General features: G+C 45.2%; 1 protein-coding gene across 3 annotated transcripts in view; it reads right to left on the bottom strand.

Annotated features, from left to right (window-relative positions):
- PARD3 (par-3 family cell polarity regulator) overlaps positions 1-14,517 on the bottom strand; it is a 550,919-nt gene that overhangs the window by 99,866 nt on the left and 436,536 nt on the right. For 2 of the 3 annotated variants that reach the window (XM_077303560.1, XM_077303561.1), the window contains one exon: positions 10,808-11,059. The exons of the other annotated variant lie outside the window; for it this stretch is intronic. In XM_077303560.1, the coding sequence (XP_077159675.1) occupies positions 10,808-11,059 (252 nt within the window). The remainder of the gene's footprint in view (positions 1-10,807; positions 11,060-14,517) is intronic. 3 annotated transcript variants of the gene reach the window in all.

Genomic DNA, 14,517 nt, shown 5'->3' with positions numbered 1-14,517 from the left:
GTGAAACCTTGGCGTTTCCTGTTGGCCCTGTAAAGCTTTCCCAGATGGGTGAGAGGTAATTACATTTTTAATGTTTTTTTTTAAACTTTGTTAAACATTTATTGGGTGATATGACCATATTTGGTCATGCTGACTTGCCCCCCCTCCCAAAACGGCCAATGATGGGCCTGGAGAGGGGTGGGAAGAGGAAGGTCTCAGGTGGATATGTACATAGCTATGCTTCCCAACCATATTCTGCACAACCGTGCCACTTCCGGAGTTTCTCGAAGTCTGAAGATTGTCTCAAGGGTTTCTCAATGGGAAAAGAGGAAGGCTGATGCAGATATAACTGATCAAATCAGAAGTTATTCTTAGTTTGATTGCATTTTTTACAAAAAGCGAGTGTGGCCAAAAAGACGTGCTTCAAAAACAAGTCTTTCTGATGCTCATGGTATTGCAGCATACAGTGGGGGATTATAGCCCTCCAACAGCACAACCCTTAGCAGAGTTACCTGCTTGCAAATCCCATTGACTCTGCTTAGGACTGCACATTGCTAATATACTCCTAAGAACAAATGGGAATAAGGAAGTGAAATCCCACCAGCAGTACTTGGTTGTGCATATGAAACACAAGAGATTGATTTGTTGGCAGCTACAGTGCCTTGAGCAATGTGAAGGAGAGACAGAGCGCTGACTAGCCCATTCATATAACTTCAGAGGTCTAAAAATCAATGGCTGCATGAACTTAGGGCTTTGTCTGCTACAGCCTCCTCAGACTCACTTATTCTCCAATATCGTTCAATCCCCCAAGATATCCAGTTCAAAACTGTGAACCCTATGGGGGAATATAGGCAATTCTTTCTAGTGGGCTTCTGAGAAACACTCTGAATAGCGAGCAATCACAAGTTTTGCAAATTGAATGGGTTTCTGAGCCAGTATGCTGTGTCACCTTGAATCTATAAGATGTACTCAGAGAGAGAGGGAGGAGGGAGGGAAGGAGAGGGAGAGGTACCACAATTATGTATGTTTTGGTCAAATGGAGAAAAAGTCACAAGGTTCCTTGATTTCAAGAGTACATGGAACAGAATTGTACACATTGTTCTCCAGTATACAGAAGGGGTGTAGGTGGAACAGTCTGTATACAAAGTATCCATTTCTGTAGTACTAACACCTGAGCCTTAAGAACAATTTTTTAAAACTTAGATCAATTAGCAGCCTCTGAATGTTGGAAGCATCTTTAGCAGTGTCATGGAGATGAAAGAGAGCATCTCTGAATGAGAAAAAGAGGGGGGGGGAAGAGATTAAATTATGTCTGCAATCATAATGAATCAAAGACTAGAAGGTGGTTCAAGAATCAGCAAGTTTTGATGAAATATTAAGGAGAGTGATTATTGATGAAAAATGAATAAGCCTTTCTGATTTTAGCAACCTTTAAATCACATCTTGCTAATTAGCACAGCTTAGATGCATTCATCTCTGACTTGACATATATTTATCTAGTTTTGGAACGGGTGGAGAAAAGCAGGTTCATTAGATTGCCTATATGTGTATGCTCCCTTCTCCTGCTGGCCCCGTCTCTGTGGCCGCTCTCATGACAGCCCAGTAGAGACCTCTGTCCACGTGATTCAGTGGCTGTGGCTTGACACATTTCAGTGGTACAGCTGAGCATTTTTTAAGTAGGTTAGGAAACTTGACTTATATGGTTGTGCTATTGTATGGTTGTGATATACCTTTCCCCCCCCCCATGAGAGTTCATCGCTTTAGAGGTTTGTAAATATATCAGGAAATCAAACTTTGATACATACCTAGACACAGCGGTTAAGCAACTGTGGAAGCTGCAACAGCTATACTAGAACAGGAAGATATTAAAGAGCTCTAAGGATGGAGCAGTGGTTCTCAAGCTGGGTCAGGACCAAGGACTGGGATCCGGCTCTCCCCGACAAGGAGGCTCTGAGAGGCAGAATGGCAACCTTGGTCTAGCCCCTGCATAATGCGTGAAGACGGCCATGAATTATCGCCGACTGTGCAGTCACACCGCATATTTACATATGCTAAACATGAAAAATGAACTATAAGATCAATTCAGTTTATGTTAGGTTGGCCATGTGCAAAAGGCAGGTCTTCAAAGGTAGGTTGCGGGCAAGGCCACCGGGACGCCTGTTGAGGGGTGAGGGGGTGGGGGTGGGTGACCCCCAACTCAGGGTACTTTGGGTAGCAGGCTAGTGGCAATGCCCTGGACTCCACCCTCCGAAGCAGTCATTTTCTCTAGGAGGACACATCTCTGTTGCCTGGAGATGAGCTCTGGATCCTGCCTGGAGCCTGACATCCCTAAACCTCAGTGGGGTGCAATGCCTCAGAGTCCCTTCTCCACAGCAACCATTTTTTCCTAGGGAGCTGATCTCTACAGTCTGCAGATGAGCTCTAATTCCAGAAGATCTTTAGGCACTACCTGGAGATTAACCACCACTGGGTTGGGGATATTCCTTGCGGTTCGGAAGCGGGAGGTCTCTTACGATCTGCCCTCCAAAGCAGCCATTTTACCCTGCAGAGCTGATCTTTATAGTCTAGGAATGACCCGTTGGTGATGACCTGCATTTGTGTGTGTATGGCCATTTACGCACTGGAGGATTCATGCTGGGCTGCAGGCTGGAGTTTTAGCCATGGCAGGTTGCCCCACCTCTTCCTGCACCCACACGGGGGAACATTTGGCCCGGTATGCCTCATCCTCCCCTGATTTGTACTCCTGCACGGGAGCTGGGGCAGTGATGTTCCCAGTGCGTAAATGGTCTAAGTGAAGCTTGCCTGGAAAGACCCACACCAGGCCTTTAAGGGTGCGACAGGCTTTACTACTAGCTTGGAAAGAAAGAAAATCAGGACTGTATCACCCTCTAGCATGCTACCACCCATTGCCATATGCATCTTTCACAATCTATGTACGCAAAGCGCCTCTCGCCGCGTCAGGCCGCAGCCCCAGGGAGCCCCCGGCAGTCGCGCGAAGCGCGGCTGCCGGGAGCTCCCTGCCTGGCGGCCTGGCGCGGCGAGAGGCGCGAAGCCACGGGCGCCACGGACTAAATAATTCGTTAAGGGGCCTTGAGGTGGGCTTTGTCCGTGATGAGGAAGGGTCCAGATTGGACCCTTCCTCACGACAGACAATCGGAGGGACCAATCGGCAGGCGCGAAGCGCCTGCCGATTGGTCCCTCCGATTCCCAGCCCCAGCAACTACGAGCCGCGCGCAGCGCGGCTCGCAGTTGCTCCCGGCCTGACACGGCGAGAGGCGCAAAGCGCCTCTCGCCGCGTCAGGCCGCAGCCCCAGGGAGCCCCCGGCAGTCGCGCGAAGCGCGGCTGCCGGGGGTTCCCTGCCTGGCGGCCTGACGCGGCGAGAGGCGCAAAGCGCCTCTCACCGCGTCAGGCCGCCGCCCAAGGGAGCCCCCGGCAGTCGCGCGAAGCGCGGCTGCCGGGGCTCCCTGCCTGGCGGCCTGGCGCGGCGAGAGGCGCAACGCGCCTCTCACCGCGCCAGGCCGCCAACGACAAGAGAACGCCGCAGCCGCAACTCCCGGCGCGACTGAAGGATCAAGGCCTGCCCACTATGACAGAACGCCGCAGCCGCGACGCCGCAGCCGCACCGCAGCCGCGACGCCCAGCGCGACTCCGCTTTCTCCCAGCTCCTGCCGCTGCTGGCCGAGGAGCCGGACCTCCGCTGGCTGGCCTGGGTGCTTCGCCAGAGGCGAGAGAGCGCTGCACACGCCAAGAGAACGCCGCCGCCACCGCTAAACAAGCCGCCGACGATCAAGCCAGCCACCGCTGAACCATCTACGCCACAGTAAGTACCTAGCGCCCGCTGCATTTAGCTGCAGCGGGCTTGATTACTAGTTTAATATAATGGATCAAATCACCAGGATGCCAAACGGAGCAAGACTAAGAATTCCAGGGGAACCAATAAAGAATAGTCAATGCACAACGCCAAGCATTTGACAAATATTATATTGTTTCATATTACTGTAATTATAAGTAATAATAAGTTGTGTAAGTAATTATTTCGCTGACAGATTAGCATGATAAACTATTCCCTACGGTTATAGCCTGACATGCCCGGAACAGAAATCGGGTCACATGACGAGATCCTGCTCGTGAGGAAATCTATTTATCGACCAGTCATGTGGAAGACGTCTCTGGGCCCCTAATGCGGTGAAGCCCTACTCAAACCAGCAGGCGCGATCCACTGAATAGAGCAGTAAGGCTGGACTACGGACCATGGAGAGGTCAGAGAGAATGCTGCAAGGAGGAAAATTACGAGGCACAGTTCCTGGCGGCTAGAACAATACCTCCTCCATTAACTGAGTGAAATACAGCTTTAATCAAATGGGGTACATAATTTTATTTTCATAGCACAGAGCTCACTTCAGTGGAATCAAAGCACTATGAGATTACACAACTCACCGGGTTTCTGTGCTTTTCATCCCACATGGCAATCCCTGGACGCTCTGGAAAGGCAAACACTCTGCCGACTGGCACCTTATATGCTGCTTTCCATATCAAACGGCTGCATTCGGAAACGTGAGCAAAACGTCTCCGCTTCCCCCTTGCGAGAAACCCCGTGCGTTTTTCCCCCCCCCCATATCCTGGCAGCAACATGCCTCCCCGTTCCAGTTCTGCATATAGATTGTAGCATTATACTGATTAAAGGTGACAAGTTCTGAATCACTCCTGAGGTAAATTGGACTTGGTAGAACTCTCTTGGCTCGCTCTTGACAGCTGTTGCGCTGAAGGAAAACACTGGCAGGGCTGAACCGAGCTCATAACAAAGAGTGATTGTTAAGTGACCTTCAATTATTTCAGCCATAAGGTATCCTTTTGGGTGGGCCTCTCATTCTTTTCCCGTTTTGCAACCCGCTAAGAGAAGCTCATTCCTCTCTTATCTTTCCAGACATTCTCCCATTTATAGTGCGTAGTAAAGAAGCCTTTTGGGGGGGGGAAAGAATAAAGAAAATAGCGTATAGCCCTGCAACTATAAAGCAAATCTCATTAAGAATAGCAAGCAAGCAAACCAGCCACAATTCTGTGTCCCCAGTAAATGCCATGCCGAGAGGCTCCCACAGCCACATCAAGCCTCGCCGTGTCATCCTAAGCAGAGGTATACCCTTCTAAGCCCGTGGACTTCAATGGGCTCACAAGTGCGCAACTCCATTTAGGATTGCGCTTTCGGTCTTACTGGAGAGACTTCAGATTATATGTATAAAACCCTTTATGAATCCTCCCAACACTCCCTCCAAAGTCATAACCCAAACATGGGATAGAATCACGGCAAATATTCTTCACAATAGGGGCTCTGCATAAATCCTCATGAATTTATATTAAAACTGGAATTTTATTGCATCCATGGTGGGGGGGAAAGGCAGAGGTAGAAGCCCAGATCACTAAATATCAGAAGTTAGCGGCATATTTCTTTCTCGAGTCTATAGAGGAGCAAACAGTTTTTTTAGCGCTCTGTTTGTGGAAAAGATGAGGGGTCGACAGTTTATGTGGCCAACAGTAGAATTAAAAATCTCTCCAATGCACACTGAAGTCTGAAAATCATGAGGGAACCAGAGGATCCAACTAACCCTCAGTACATTTTGACTGCTAAGCAGTAACAGTGATTTGGATCAGCTAAAGCAGGAGTAGTCAAACTGCGGCCCTCCAGATGTCCATGGACTACAATTCCCAGAAGCCCCTGCCAGCATTCGCTGGCAGGGGCTCCTGGGAATTGTAGTCCATGGACATCTGGAGGGCCGCAGTTTGACTACCCTGAGCTAAAGTATAGAACAGGGGTGGCCAAACTGTGGCACTTCAGATGTTCATGTACTACAATTCCCATGGGCCCCTGCCGACAGCATTCCGGCAGGGACTCATAGGAACTGTAGTTCATGGAGATTAACTTCCCCCCCCCAGTGCTGTTTACCTCATTTCAAAATATTTCCTTTCAGAGTTTCTATTTACCCCATTAGAAAAACCATATAAGTTGTTTGCATGTTACCCTCTATAGCAGTGTGCCCCAACAACTGGGCCATGGCCCGGTATCGGGCACCTGCGCCTCCCTACCCCCATCCACAGAATGTGCTCGCTGCGCCGGGAGCAATTGGCCACCTCCCGGTGTAGCGAGTGCCGTACTGCAGGGGGGGGGGGCGGGGAGGTTCAGGCACGGACAGGTGTTTGTGGGTGCTGGCAAGCGCAAATGTGCAGGCGTGGACCTGCCACACCTGGGTGTTTGCGCTGGCCCTCCCGTGCCTCCCTTCTGCAGCATGCTCCCGGTGCATCGAGCTTGCCAGCACCCACACCTCCCTGTCCCCCCTGGTCCCCGGGCCTTCCTCTCCCCCCCCCCCCGGTGCTCAGCCTGAAAAAGGTTGGGGATCGCTGCTCTATAGGAAAGAACTATTTGGTCCAGTGTGCTTCATCGGCCCTAAATTGGTACTCCTGCATTGGAGCTAGGGCAGCGAGGTTCCTAGTGCAGAATCAGTGGCAGTGTGGTTTTCATGCAACATAAGAATACCATTGTGAAGTTCTTAGAATGCATGGGACACACGTTTGCTTCTGGCCGCCCCCTTAAAACTGACCTCAGTAGGGATATCTTCCAGGGTGAGGTAGGGCCCAAGCTTAGGCAAGTTGTCCATTTGGTGACCTATGAGTTACCAAAGCAAAGAATAAAAGCTAATAAATCCACAGGCTTTAACCAAAACAGTTCAGACCAGAATGCACTGGGACTAAGAGTAGTAATAAAACCATGGCCTTTCACTTAACTATAGCCTTCTGAAGGTACTACCTCATGGCAGCTCAAAGATCTGTCATAACTCTCTGTTTAAGAGAAAAAGAAATAAATTTTTAGCACTTACAGAACACATTACATTGAGTAATAACTCATTCCGCCATCTCCTATGGGCTTGGCAGAAAGCTTAGATTTATATGCCGTGAGTGGTTCCCTCAGACTTTAAAGATCATTCGCAGAACTGACATTACAAATAATGAAGTTTAATACAATATTCAAGTATCTTGCTTTTCCATTAAGAAATATTTACCCTGATGTTACTTTATAATATTCTGCCGCGGTAGTAAGAGGTGTCTCAGAATATTAAGGAATGATTATAGACAGAAGCTTCAGAGAGAAAAATCTCTCTTTTTAAAACAAATTATATTAAAGGAATATGTCACTGCCTCTCTGAAGTTAAGCTAAGGTAAATATTGCTAGATACACACAAACATCACAGCAAAATAAAATGTCCCATTGTTTCTCTATGTCAGCAGCGTATCAGAACTGTGGGGGGCATTTTTTTTAAACAAACTGCATTCATGGTTCTTACACAAAACAAAGGAGATGAAGTCTCTTTCAGTCCTTCTGCTCTGGTCAAACATTCTTCAGCCTTACATGCCTGGGACACAACTGGATTCCATTTTTAATGGAACAGAAAACCACTTCCTAGAGGTCTCTTCTTCTCAGATGGGCATTTTTCTTTTTAATAGCAAAATGAATGCAAAAAGCATATGATTATGGTATTTATGTTTCCATTAAAGTGTCCGCGGGCAAGTTGCGGGACTCTAGCCTACTATTTTGAAGCTATTTAGGTTTGCAGTGCCTATTTCAGTTCCATTACATGGGAGGACAATGAACTCTTGGTGGGAAGAGACGGTGAAGCGGCAGCCACTAAATGCCCATTAGCAGCTGCCTTTCTCGTAGGGTTTTCTCTCTGGATGGCAATGGACACATATCTATCTATTTATGTAGATATGAAGAATATAGATACAGCACACCCAAATGTATACAACCACTGGGAACAATGGGGGGGGGAAACCCTCCCCACCATTATTGATCAACGGTTTTTATGTTTTTCTTGCATATGATGTAAAACATAACAGCAACACACATCTAGGCTAAAAGCTTTTTCTACAGGAATGCAACTCCCTGGACACTGCCTGGTTCAGCTAAAAGAAAATTATAAACTAAGTCTCCCCCCCCCCCTTTGATGGTGACCATTCCGGGGGTGGAGAACTACTCAAACAACTTCTGCTGTGGTCAGAACAGATTGCAGCGTATATTTCTAGAGGGCCAGAAAGATTTAATAACAGCTTCAGAGAAGGCCCCTCATATCAAACGATGAATTTACTTATTGACATGTCTGTGGAGTACTTCCACCTAATTCAGGATCCCCATGCTGATAAACATTGAAACGCTAACGAGCATTTGAAATACAAATATATGTACAATATGCATAACAATTAAATAAAATCTCACACAAGCACATAAAATATAAATGCATAAAAACATATGGACAGAGAGGAAGGATAATAAGAACCAGTGGTGGAACCCAACCCCCCCCCCCCAAACAAGTTTTTGCGCCCTGGTAGAATACAGTGATAAAGAGAGATGGGAGAAAATTCCAAATTTAGGCACCCTGACCGGCAATGCCCTGCCTTAGATCACCACCTAAGCTTCAGATGACAGGAGTACCTAAAAAGTAGGGCTTTCAAAGAAAACTGGTGTAGATGAGTAGTTCGCACATGATATGCTGGCCCCAAGCCTTATAGGGCTTTAAAAGTCTATAGCAGCACTTTAAATTGGGCATGAAAGCAAATTGGGACCCAGTACAAATGGAACAAAACTGGAATGATACAGCCCCTACAACTGGTCAGCATTCTGCCTACATTATTCTGTCTCAATTGTACATTCCAAACAGGCTTCAAGGGCAGCCCCATGCAGAGCACACTGCAGAAATCTAATCTAGATATTATCAGGCACGTTGCTAAGTGGCAAGTTCTTTCCAGGCTACCACCTGGGACTAGTGAAAGGTGTCCCTGGCCTCCACTGAGACCAAATCATTCAATAGGAGGTCTGGTTCCAGCAGATCCCCACACACATACAAGCTACAAGCTTGCACCTTTTAAGAGGAATGCAACCTTATCCATCCATCCATTTATGGGACAAATCTCCCCCCTACCAATAACACCTCCATTTTATCAGGATTAAAGTTCCATTCCAAAACTGACTCCAGACACCTGTTCACAGTTTCCATGGCCTCCCTAGGATCTGATGGAAGTCCAAGAGATAGCTGAGTTCATATGGGCCAGCATATCTTGAAGGCTGTCTTCTCCCAAATGTCCTCACTCAACAGCTTCACATAGAAGTTAAAAAGCAAGGGGGACAACATTTATCCTTGGTTTCAATCACATGTCTATATCCCCCAAAAGCTCTAGTCTAATCCAGCTTTTCTCAACTTTTTTACTGTCGAGAAATTCCTGAAATATTCTTCAGTCTTTGAAAACCCCCAGAAGTGGTGTGATCGTGTAGAATGTGGTTGGGAAGAATAACTGTGTACATGCCCACTCAAGGCCCACTCCCTCTAAGCCCATCATTGGCTATCAGCTCCCACCCATTTGGGAAACCCTTTCAGAAAACCTTGGTTGAGAAAGCCTGCTCCAGTCCTTCACACCAAAAGCCATTAGACCAATAAAAACTCTTCTGCTGAACTACTACAAGGTAGGGTTGTCAACTCTGCGTTGGGAAATTCCTGGATATTCTGGGGCAGAGCCTAGGGAGAGAAGAATGTGGAAAGGGAGAGAAGAGCCTAGGGAGAGAAGAATGTGGAAAGGGAGAAAAGAACTGGGATGTAACACCATGGTGACCACCCTTGAATATTGCTATCCGTTTCAGGGAAAGTGATCTTTGTGATTCCAGGATCACGGCCGTCTCAACCTGGAGGCTGACAATCCTATTGCAAGAGAAAATTCCGGTTTGTGGACAAGCAGTTTGTAGAAATATTGATTCAACAGTCATGCAGGTATGCTTGAAAGAATTTTACTTTAACCTCAAAACACTCCTTTAACCTTCCTTTTGTGCCGACTCAAAACACACACATGTTAAAACCTGAAAGGATAGTCCAGGGTACCCTGATCTCACAAGATCTTGGAAGCTAAGCAGGGTCAGTCCTGGCTAGTATTTGGTTGGGAGACCACTGAGGAACGTCAAGGCTGTTATGCAGAAGCTGGCCATGGCAAACCAGGTGGCATAAATGCATAAATGAGATCAAGTGGGATCATACTTGCTGGTTTCTACCACCTTCCATGGACTGATCTGAACCTCTGCAAGGAATCCAATCAATCAATCTGATATCTATGAAGGCTTGTGAAAGTAGAGTCAGGTGGCGAGATCTCTCCCCTCTGTGTATGATCACAGATATCTCCATCCCAAGGCTAGGATGACCAACTCTCAGTTTTTCTTTGCTCATGCATTCCTACTTTTCCCCGTTCTCTTCCTGATACACCTGTCTATCACCCACAATCTGTACTCATTTTCCCTCCAGGTGTGGCCTCTAGATCCCATGCAACTTGGAATGGCATCAACAAGCAGTGGTCTTAAAGACTGTCCTCATTCCAGTGGTGGAAAAAATAAGAATACTACAACATTCTGCCAGCCAGTGCTTCATAATTCCAAATACGAACGCTCCCCACGAACACCAGAATGCACTGCTAAGGCTATCGATCACTGAACCATTAGCTTTGCAAAGTGTGACTTCAATTTGAGTCACACTGAATGGCGAGATTTTGTTCCCAAAAACTTTTCCAGAAGATGAATAGAGTTAGAATTGTATGAAAATATTGTATTGCTCTTTCCATTATGTCTTGGTTTGTGCAGATTATATATATATATATATATTCTCCACAAAGTCTTTTAAAAAGCCATTAATGAAATGCAGTTCTGGCTTTACTGTTGATGAACCGTCACCTCCCTTGGCCAAGCAAATAAATAAATAAATTGCAAGCCAGACGCTGAAAGCAGAATATCGACTGCTGTCTGGTGCCTACCTGTCTGCAGGTGAAGACTTTGAATTGCGTGCTTTCCTTACTTGGGCATATAACGCTTCAACCATCAGTCCTTCCCTTGGGCTCTGTGGTCTATTGTTCATTGTGCCACTATTTGTGGAGGCATTATAAGAAGCAATTCCAGCATACATTGAGTCACTATCGCATCCAAACGTCCTGTTTAAATCTTGGATCTCGGCATAATCTCGTTCCCGTGCTTGCCTCTCACGAAATTCTCGAGTCTTGGCTTGAATTCTGGAAATGAGAAATAAGGCTAGAAATACGCTTGAAAACAGGGCACAAAATTCTTCTCAAGAACATATTTTGCCTAATCACTAAGTGTTGTAACAGCCATGTTTTAGGTCTGGAACAGACACAGTCTGACTTGGAAGAGTATATTTTGGCATACCTCAAAACAGTGGCCAAAGGTGGTAATTTGTTTTTTATAATGCTCAGTAAGATTCATTTAATATGTAGGCAAATTTCAAGGGGTTTTGCTAGATGTATCAAAAGTATGCAATCCTTCTGAGGGCTTTTTAAGGGCTATTCTTCCTACTTTCCCCCATCTTCTCTACATGTAGTTAATACTGAGTGTAGGCCACAGGCTCAAACTGTGGAAAGTAAAACCTAACAAAGGCATTCACATACTGCTTACAAGTGATCAGTGTAGTAAATATACATTAACTTGTTGACATTCTTTTTTAGCACCATGTTATAACATTAATTTCATTATTGTTGCCATAATGCAATGGAGTTGGGGTTGTACTTACCTATAACTATTATTCATGAAGTGGTCTCCTGTGCAGGCACACATGGGGACTGTGCTTTCACCAGCTGGCTATGAAGAAGAGCTAGCAAGCCTGACAGAAAAGTTTCTAGCACCCAAGAGGGCTCTCCCTCCTCTCCATCTTCCGTGTAGCCTTTCCCGCCCAAAGTAGCTCATGACGATGGAGGGGCAAGCATATTTCCCTCAGTTCTCCCTTTGCTGCTTTGAGTGGTGGTGGAGTTTTCTTGGGCTCTAGAAACTCCTCTATAAAGCTTGTAAGCTCCTCGACATGGCTGGTCTGCAAAAGCACAATCCTCGTGTGGGACTGGACAGAAGCCACAAAGGTGAACTCTTTTGTTCCTCTTTACTTCTGTGCCATGACACACATGGCTGTTCTTCTGTGTGGATCTCATAACTTCAGGAATGATCTTTCCAGGGGCCAGAAGAAGTTATAGGAATACAGGGAAAAACTGATGGTTGGATAGAAGCCAGTAACTGGGATTCTTAGCTACAGTTTAGTCCTGGTTATGGGCCCAGAAAGCAACCTCAATGAATTATGGTGTCACTCTTGGACGTGATGATTAACTGGGGTTCATTGATTCAAGGAGGTAGCTGAGTTGGTCTGAAGTAGCAGAACAAATGTTGAGTCCTTCAGCCTTGAATCTCAGCATATTGCGAAAAAGAAGAGCGGATCTCGCGCACAACTCCAACCATTTGGCAGGTTCATGCCCATCACAAACAAGTTGGCTAGGTGGATTGCTGAACTGAGCCTTAAGCCACTACACAGTAATGCCCAAACTGGAATACCATACTGCTGTTTTAACCCAGATGCTTAGTTTGGACATTCAAACAGCCTTATGTAAACAAGTCACATTGACATCAGTGTAAATGGGGTCCGTCAAACCGTTCTTGGCATTCCGCAACAAGGCCCCAGCAAAGCTAGGAGTGCTTCTATTCAGTTGCATGTGGTAATTATTAATGATTGCCATTTGTATGATAATGCATTTCACAATGGAAGGCTATCACATTACAACTCAGTGGTCTTGGTATCCTTTAGCCATTAAAAGCATATGGTGGAGGTTTTATCATATACTTAATCTACCTCTGCCTTTCATCCACTTGCACGATATTTAATGTCTTTAAGCAATCTGACTTTGTTTTCTACAAAGAAGTCTGAAGGTATGTTTAAATCAATAGAAAACTTCCCACTGAATCGCGAGGATACAATTTCACCCATTCACAGACTGTACAAACATGTTGATGAATATTACCTATAATTAATTTTTTTTTTTTACAAAACTGTTTATTTCATGCACATTTCTCAATTTAATTAGTCGTGTCAGGCGTTTCATGCATTTCAAACCATGCATTTATTTAGAAAAACGTAGATACACCATTTTATTGCAAAGTTCCAGGTAGCTCATAATGTTACAATACGCAACCAACTGATGACAAATAGCTATAAAAATAACCATCACAAGATTGCAACAACCCGGACAGTTCAGTCTACCACAAATTTAGACCAACTTTTAGAAAGGCAAGACTCATCTCCAAACGCTTTTTCATTGGAGATGGGCGTTTGCTAAATAGTAGCCATGCATAACTCCTAGAATCTAAGGAGGGAAGTCACCCTGTGGTCCTCCGTTAGGCTTAATACTGAAGCTTATCCTACAGCAACAAATTTTGGAAGTTTCCTTTCAGTAACTAAGGGCTTCATCATGTGACACAACTTGGGTGTACTTCTAAGATGTTTTATGTACACATACGAAAACCTGAAACGTGAATATGTCACATACATTAGCAAATATTTGTATTACAGATACACTTATTAGAGGGCCCTTACTGGCTTCCAACTCTGTATCTAATGCACACATGGCAAACTCAGGGTTTGTGCAAACTCTTGGAATTGTTTTATTTTGAGAAGCACTGTAAATTAGGGCCAGCCCAAAAGAAAATTGGACTTTTAACAGATGTTGCCTCATTTCTCTACTTTCAATGCTTTTGACTGAGAGAAGTGATACATTGTGCAGTCAAAGTTCTTGGAAAGTGACCTGCATTGTAGCAGAATGCATTTTTTAAAATCTGGCTTTTAAAAAAAAGCCAAGAGAGAGACTGTTTTCAGATGCTAAAAATGGGCAGTGATGTGAATCATACTGGAGAAAAGATGAATTCTCCATTTTCAAAAGATATGATGGGGACAGGATGAATCTTTAGAAAATGCATTGAAACTTAACTTGGATTGTAGAAAAAACTTCTTTGACACATGAGAAATATTTCCAAAAAATGTCCTCTGTCTTTAACATTATAGTAGAGTTCCTTTCTTGCACTACATTGACAAAAAGTCAATGGTGACATATGATCTTTTCACTCATATATGTATATATTCGGTACTCAGAACAAGAAGTGGTAGTGGAGCTTTTTAAAGACCCACTATTCCCAGCCTTTAGTTGGTTTGGACAGAGAGCCAACACAACCTTGTTTTGTTACTTGAGTAGAATGTTGAGGTCTGTCTGCCACTATTTGATGGGAGTCAAAGAACTTATATGTTAGATTCAATTGATCTGGGAAAGCATGCTTTTCACCCAACTGGGACATTCCTCCTTCTGGGATAAGGTGGAACTGTGCAATGTCAATTGGCTGAATTTGGTTCCAAGTCTATTGGTTTATTTGCAGAAGGAACAAAATGGAAAATCATTATCAGTAGGAGGATAGTGAGAAGATGTTCAAGAAAGCTACCTCAGATGCTACAAAAGACGGCAGGGAACACACAAGGCAGAGTGGACCATGCTGAATATCGTAGTTACAGATGGCGCTAATGGAGAACTTATTAACTCAGCCTTTTTCAATATTTTGGTCATGGAAAGGCCCCTGTAATAATTTTTCAGGCTTCAAGGAGAGCCAGATGCGATGTCAGCTGGCCATGTCTTTCTGGTTGATACACACACCC

The sequence above is a fragment of the Paroedura picta genome, chromosome 11, assembly GCF_049243985.1.
Source record: "Paroedura picta isolate Pp20150507F chromosome 11, Ppicta_v3.0, whole genome shotgun sequence".
Lineage (NCBI taxonomy): Eukaryota > Metazoa > Chordata > Lepidosauria > Squamata > Gekkonidae > Paroedura > Paroedura picta.
Note: the sequence above shows the minus strand (reverse complement) of the source record. Positions and strands in the feature narration are given on the sequence as shown.